The sequence below is a fragment of the Fukomys damarensis genome, unplaced genomic scaffold (assembly GCF_012274545.1).
Source record: "Fukomys damarensis isolate Sample0158 unplaced genomic scaffold, DMR_v1.0_HiC HiC_scaffold_15, whole genome shotgun sequence".
Classification (NCBI taxonomy): domain Eukaryota; kingdom Metazoa; phylum Chordata; class Mammalia; order Rodentia; family Bathyergidae; genus Fukomys; species Fukomys damarensis.
In genome coordinates, this window is record NW_022900927.1 from 3,607,684 (window position 1) to 3,614,802 (window position 7,119).

The 7,119-nt window shown below is 42.8% G+C and overlaps 1 protein-coding gene across 1 annotated transcript in view; it reads right to left on the reverse strand.

Annotated features, from left to right (window-relative positions):
- The window catches only part of Tmprss12 (transmembrane serine protease 12), a 20,866-nt gene that overhangs the window by 10,163 nt on the left and 3,584 nt on the right, over positions 1-7,119 (reverse strand). The window contains exons 2-4 of the mRNA XM_033763888.1: positions 6,884-7,100; positions 5,997-6,192; positions 108-251 (exon numbers count right to left, since the gene is read on the reverse strand). Coding sequence (XP_033619779.1) covers positions 108-251; positions 5,997-6,192; positions 6,884-7,100 — 557 coding nt within the window. The remainder of the gene's footprint in view (positions 1-107; positions 252-5,996; positions 6,193-6,883; positions 7,101-7,119) is intronic.

The following is a 7,119-nucleotide window of genomic DNA, read 5'->3' on the forward strand; positions in this document are numbered from 1 at the left end:
TTTTTTTGTTATCAAGGATCGAACTCAGGACCTTGGACTTGCAAGGCAAGTGGCGGCACCGCTGAGCTAAATCCCCGGCCCCTACAATTCCTTCTTAATCTCTATGCCAAAAAGCACAAGAGTCCTTACACTTTCCTTCTTGTCTTAGTTGGTGACAGGTGCCACACTGGTGTACAAGGCAGGAACAGAGACGGCTTGGTGTGTGGTCAGGACTCATGCTAGGCAGTTCAGACGAGTGCCTGAAAGCAGAGCTGGTGCCAGCCAGTCAGTGTGTGCTTTCCTGTGACTCAGCAGGCACACCGGGCAAGCAAAGTATTCGGGAAGCGTGGGAGCCACGCATGTGCACAGCAGTGAATCATCTGCGGTCTGGACAGGCAGGTTTGTGACATTCACCTGCGTGTCCTCTCTCGCCCGAGTCTGCAGTGGGGAGGGCTGAGTTTTCCACAGTCCAGGCAGGTTCAGAGAATCTCACTTTCCCTAGTGTTTGGAGTGGGGAGTACGTGGGATGGCTGTTGAATCTGTCCCAGAGAGGCCCCTCAGACCTTCTGGATGCTCCCCAGAAGAGCATGCTATGGAGGCAGGTGGACACTTACACCCGCACCATTTCCCCTTTTCAGCTGTCTATCTGTTTGACTTGATCTACATGTACCATCTTTCTTAATTATTTCTGTTCCGACGGGAGAGCGGCTCCCATCTTCCAGATACATTTTTCCTCAGTGGATCCTTGCTGAGCTTCTCCAACGCGGCTCCTCCTCTAGTCAGCCATTTGGACTCGCCTCAGAAAAAACTTTGGGCAGAGCTCAACATTCATTCATGGAAAAAAACATGAAGAAAATAAATACAGATCCTCATCTCAACCAGATAAAAGCCATTTATGACAAACCTACTGCCAACATAATATTAAACAGGGAAAAGCTGAAAGCTTTCCCTCTAAAATCAGGAACAAGGATTCCACTATCACCATTTCTGTTTAATATAGTATTTAAACTTCAACCAGAACAATAATCAGGTAAGAGAAAGAAATAAATGGGACACTTATAGGAAAGAAAGAGCTCAAGTTATGATAGACAGCTAAGTCAGATAGAAATTGTATATGCAGTCAGACAGGGCTAGGCCTTCAAGGGAGCCGATACAGAGATAAAAATACATTACAACTATGACTGGAGATGTATCTGTCGGAGGCCAGGCTTCAAGAGAAAGACAAAATGGGCCCTCCATTACTGCCAATTCCTGGGTTTCTAGGGAAGTGACTGGAACCCTCCAAAGAAACATTTTTAAGAGTAAATTTTTAGTGTTAAACTACAAACAAGTGTCTCCTGATTTTTTTTTTTTCAATACGTTTGGTGAGTGCTGTGACCCTACTGTAGGTTTGGGTTTTTTTGTTTTGTTTTGTTTTGTTTTTCTGCTGCCCCTTTCAGGGGAGAAGTGGTTTTAAGGGTTAATTTGAGGGAGTGAATTTCTATCCCCTCCCCACCTCTTTTGCTTCTCTGCTTGTCAGTATTGTCTGTGTGATTCAGAGAATTGGAGCAGTCACTCTGTGTCCTTTGTTGAGAAGACTAAAACATTAAAAAGTAGCGGGCCTGGCATGGCGGCCGCACAGCCTGCGATCCCAGCACTTGGGAGGAGCACTGAGGCACTGAGGCAGGAGGATCACTGTGACTTCGAGACCAGCCTGGGCTACATACTGAGTTGCAGGTCAGTCTGAACTACACAGTGTTTTAAAAAAAAAAAAAAAAAAAAAATAGCTGTAGGAGCTGGGGACCCAAGTTTGAGCCCCAGTACAAAAAAAAAAAGATAAAGACAAAATGGCCAGACCTGCATGCCTCCCCCAAAGAGATTAACAATAAATTAACATCAGTCACCAAGTGGGTGACCAAGACATCCTGATTTGTCTCTTCCTAAAAGATCCTTATTCTTCCCAGGTACCCTTGCTACATGTCCTGCTTCCTCATTGGATCAATTTTACCTAAGTGACTAAACATGCAATCTTATTGGGTGATCATAGTTTTGTCCCGTGTTGTACCCACCTCATAATTTTGCATCCACCTTGTAATTTTACATCTACCTCATGATTTTGCACCCACATCATGATTTTACTCTACAAAATTTCCTCTGTTGGGGCCAAGGATTTAGCTCAGTGGTTCTGCCACCCGCCTTGTAAGCGCAAGGACCCAAGTTTGATCCCCGGTACCTTCCTCTGTAAAGTGGGGTCTGCAGCAAACTCATTTTTTGGGTCCCCTCCTGTCTCTGAGGAGATCTGAGGGCCTCTCTCCCCCAATAAATATTACTACTTTTAACTTCCCTTATTCCTTATAATTCATTCTTCAATTTTGGGGAACATGAACTTGGCATATGGGACATCTAGCAGCTTGGGAATTACATTTATTTCCCCTGTATCAATATCAAAATTATCATTATTTGCAGATGATATGATCCTCTACATAAAAGACCCAAAAAACTCCACCAAAAGACTCACAGAATAAATTCAACAGTATAGACAGATACAAAAACAAGACAAGAATCAAGTGGTCCTGTACACCAGTAATGATCTCACGAAGAAAGAAGTTAGATAAACAGTACCATTCACAATAGCATCAAGGGGCCGGGGATTTAGCTCAGTGGTTCTGCTACCTGCCTTGCAAGCGCAAGGACCTGAGTTCAATCCCCAGGACAAAAAAAAAACAAACACAATAGCATCAAGAAAAATTAAATATTTTGAAATTAACCAAGGAAGTAAAAAACTCTTATAATAGCCAGGCATCGTGGCGCACTTCTGTAATCCCAGCACTCGGGAGGCTGAGGCAGGAGGATCACTGTGAGTTTGAGACCAGCCTGGGCTATATGGTGAGTTCCAGGTCAGTCTCAACTACACAGTGAGACCCTGCCTCAAAAAACCAAACCAAAACAAAACAAAACAAAAAAAGACTTCTATAATAAAAACTGTAGTACCCTGAAAAAAGATTGAAGAAGACATCAGAAAATAGATATCCCCTGCTTCTGAATAGGCACGACTAATATTGTCAAAATAGCCTTACTATCAAAACTGACATATAGATTTTATGCAATCCCAATCAAAATACCAACAACATTTCTCACAGAACTAGAAAAAACTATCCTAAAATTTATATGGAATCAGAACAGCAAAAGCAATCCTGGGCAGCAAAAGCAAAGCAGGATGCATCACGATCCAGATTTCAAGTTATACTACAAAGCTACAGTGATAAAAACAGCATGGTACTGGCACAAAAACAGGTGTGTGTCAATGGAACAGAATAGACAAGTGGTGACAAACCTGTACCATGCATGCCACAGTGGACTGTTTGTATCTAAAGGGTTCACTATATCAATACCACTGGGGATGTAGCTGAGTGGTACCACACCACCTCCCAAGTGCAAGGTCCTGAGTTCAATCCCTGGTACGGGGGGGTCATTATCAGTGGAATAGAGACTAAAGAAATACTGCTAGACATGATTGGCTATTTGATCTTTGACAAAGGAACCAAAAACATATGTTGGAGGAAAGACAGTCTAACAAATGGTGCTCAGAAAACTGGTTACATAGAAGATTGACTCTAGACTCATATCTCTTATCATGTAGAAAAATAAAATAAAAATGGATCAAAGATATAGATATTAAAAGAGAAACACCAAACACGCTGAAACATAAAATAGGTATAACTCTTGAAAACATAGGAACAGGAATAGACTTTTTTAACAGAACCCCAATTACAAAAGAAATAGCATCAAGAAACAACAGATGGGACTATATCAGATTAAAGAGCCTCTGCACAGCAAAGGAAACAAATAGAACGAAGAAACAATCTATAGAATGGGAAAAAATTTTTGCCAGCTATATCTTGTACAGAAGACTAGTATCTACAGTTTACAAAGAACTCAAAAAAAATTAGACCCCACAAAATAAAAGACCCAGTCAAAAAAAGTGGGCAAGTGAAATGAACAGACCCTTCTCATAAGTAGTACAAATGGCTAATAAATATATGAAAAATGTTCAGCATCTCAGGTCATAAGAGAAATGCAAATTAGAAAAACACTGAGATTTCATCTTACTCCAGGAAATATGGCTATCAAAAAAACAAAATGCATGTGAGGCTGCAAGGAAAGACACCCTTCTACACTGTTAATGGGAGGGCCGGGGATTTAGCTCAGTGGTTCCACTGCCTGCCTCACAAGTGCAAGGATCTCAGTTCGATCCCTGGTACCAAAAAAAACAAAACAAACAAAAAGGTACACTGTTAGTGGGAATGTAACCTGGTATAACCACTATGGAAATCAGTATGGAGATTTCTCAAAAAACTAAAAACAGGAATTCTATTCGACCCAGCTGTTTCCCTTCTAGAAATCTTCCCCAGAGAGCTAAAGACATTGTATTATAGTAATACTTGTATATCCATGTTTAATGCGGCACAACTCATAACAGCTAAAGCCTCAAAGTGGTGTATATGCTCATCAACAGATGGAGAGATAAAGGAAATAGAGTATTTAGACGTAATGGAGTACTTCTCTACCGTTAAGGGTAAATTTGAGTCATTTGTGGGAAAGTGGACGCAGCTTTAGACCATACTGTTAACTGAAATGTCAGATACACAAACTTAAATATTGCATGACTTCTCTTATATGAGAAACCCAAAGTATAAGTCATCAAAAGAAAAAGCTAAATAAAAGCGAACGGGAAACAGGTATCAGATCTTTTGCAATTTGAAAGTGATCAGTGATGGAGAGGGGTGGAGGGAGGCCGAAGGGAAATTTTGAAAAGCAAAAACCACCACCCAAATATATCCCCGGGGAGTTAACAGTCGCTTACATCTGGAATTGACTGGGAAGGGCTTTTCACTTCACGCAAATACCTGAATACCTCTTCACCCTTCAAGTCTGACTGTACAGTGGTGGTTCACTGTTACCCATGTGATGGTCGCGGTGTCTGTACTGATTCATTTTCTTTACTGATACAGTACTAGCGATCCGTGTCTTACCTCTTTATCTATGCCATTCTCTCGAGAAGTTTAAAGGTTTTACTATCCCCTGCCCCAAGGAATCCACTTTCATTTGTTTTGTATTCTACTTAACAATTTTCACCTTTCTTCCTCCCTCTCTCCGCCCCCTTTAAAGCACTGTTGTCCAGCGGTGTGTCTCAGAAATCAAGAAAACAGACACGTTCAAGGCGAGCATGCTATTGATATTGCCCATGGTGTAGAGGCCAAGATGAGGACGGAAACGGAGAAGAGATACTTCACATGGAGGATTTGATGTGGAGGTAGGCGTTAAGGGTTTTGGTTACATACATTAGACTCAAGTTGAGGCTTTTATGGGTCAGTGAACATGAAGGAAAGGAGAGTCTTACAGTCTAACAGCCATGGTCAAATGTGGCCTGTCTCTTATTTTTATCCCTTCCATAAATAAAGCATGTTTTTCACATTTGGGAGTACTTTAAAAATATATATATATATTTTAATAATATATATATATATATGGTTAATTTATATGAACTTTAAACCTTGTGGGTGTTTTTGTTTTGTTCTGAGACAGGGTCTTGCTAGTAGTTTAGGCTGGCCTTGAACTCATTATGTAGCCTATGATGGCCTCGAACTTGTAATGATCCTCCTGCCTCAGCCTTCTAAGTGCAGGGATTACAACAGGCATGTGCCACCACATCCAGCACTAACCTTGTGTTTATATAAAAGTTTTTATTGGCGCAGAGCCACATTCATTCATTTATGTATGATCTATGGCTACATTTATGCTAAGTAACTTCAAGAGACACCATATAACTTGGAAACTAAAGTATCTGCTACCTTTACCAAGTAACTTTTACAAACTGCTTTAAATGATTCACTTCAACACAGGCACTGTACTGTAGCACAGTATAATGCACCCTAATTACCGCCACTTGTTAACCACGTGGCTAAATCAAATGGTCCTCTCTACCACTTCAAACTATAACCCAGGGGCAAAACAGGAGTTCCACGCTCAATACATACCTACTGTCTTTAATGCAGTGGGCAGCTGTGAGGACCCACCTGTCTCTCACTAGGCTTCCTCCACAAACATGAACAAGAACAGAGTCATCTTGAACCTGCAGGCTGACTATCCATGGCCAGGCCCCAGCTTGAGCTTCTGTGCCTCCTACAATCCGAGGGCCCGTCAACACATCTCTAAGTGGTGCTGATCCACAATCTAAGGATAAAAATGGTATATTATTTGAGCTAATCATCAGTATTCCTGAGTATCTGTTACTTCCTAATCCGAACACATTATAATATAAACCTTTGAATTCCCGTTTTTAAAAACTGATGGGTCAAGCTGGATACCTGAGGCATGCCCAGATTTTGAAAGAATCTTACAGGAGAAATGAGATAAACATACCACAGTTGATTACTTTCAAATAGACATCAGCACAATTTTAAAACTACTCCCAAAAGTATAAATACGGTGCAAGTTTCTGTGGCCTGTGTAAAACTGATTACGAGCCTGAGGCTTGGGGGCCAAGGGCATGGAGCCGGCAGGTGCGAGGCCTGGGGTTCGATCCCCCTTCTAATCCTACCCCCAAGGGTGGGGTGGAGAAGCCAGCCTGAGTGGGGAGAGCTGCACATTCTAATTCTTGGCCATTTCACCTGTGAAACACAACTGTATTATGAAAAGGTCACCTAACGGCCCTTTCAACTCACCGATGAATTATTCATCTGTACAATGAGAATGATAAACTCCAGAACTGTACCAAGTACATATACAGAAAATAAATGTATGCCTAACACTGCAGTGGTTGCAGAAGCAGCTTAGGTCTGTGACATGCTGGTTACAGGCCGTTGTTGGGGCGGGAGACAAGGAGCCAGGCTGCCACCCGGGTGAACAGGCGAACAGATACTGCCCTTCGCGTCCAGGTCCTCCTGCCGCCCGCGCGCTGCCTCGGCCCAGCCCAAACCACCGGCCTCTGCGGCGAGCGAGCGGCGCTGGGTGCACAGCAGAGCGCTCCCCAGCAAGGAAGACTCCCGGGGAGCAGGCGAGGGAAAAATGAACGACGTCCCCACGCCGCCTCGGAGGGAGACCCTATCCCTCCCGTACCCTGTACCCTGGCACGGACCTTCCTGCGGAGCGCCGCCCGGG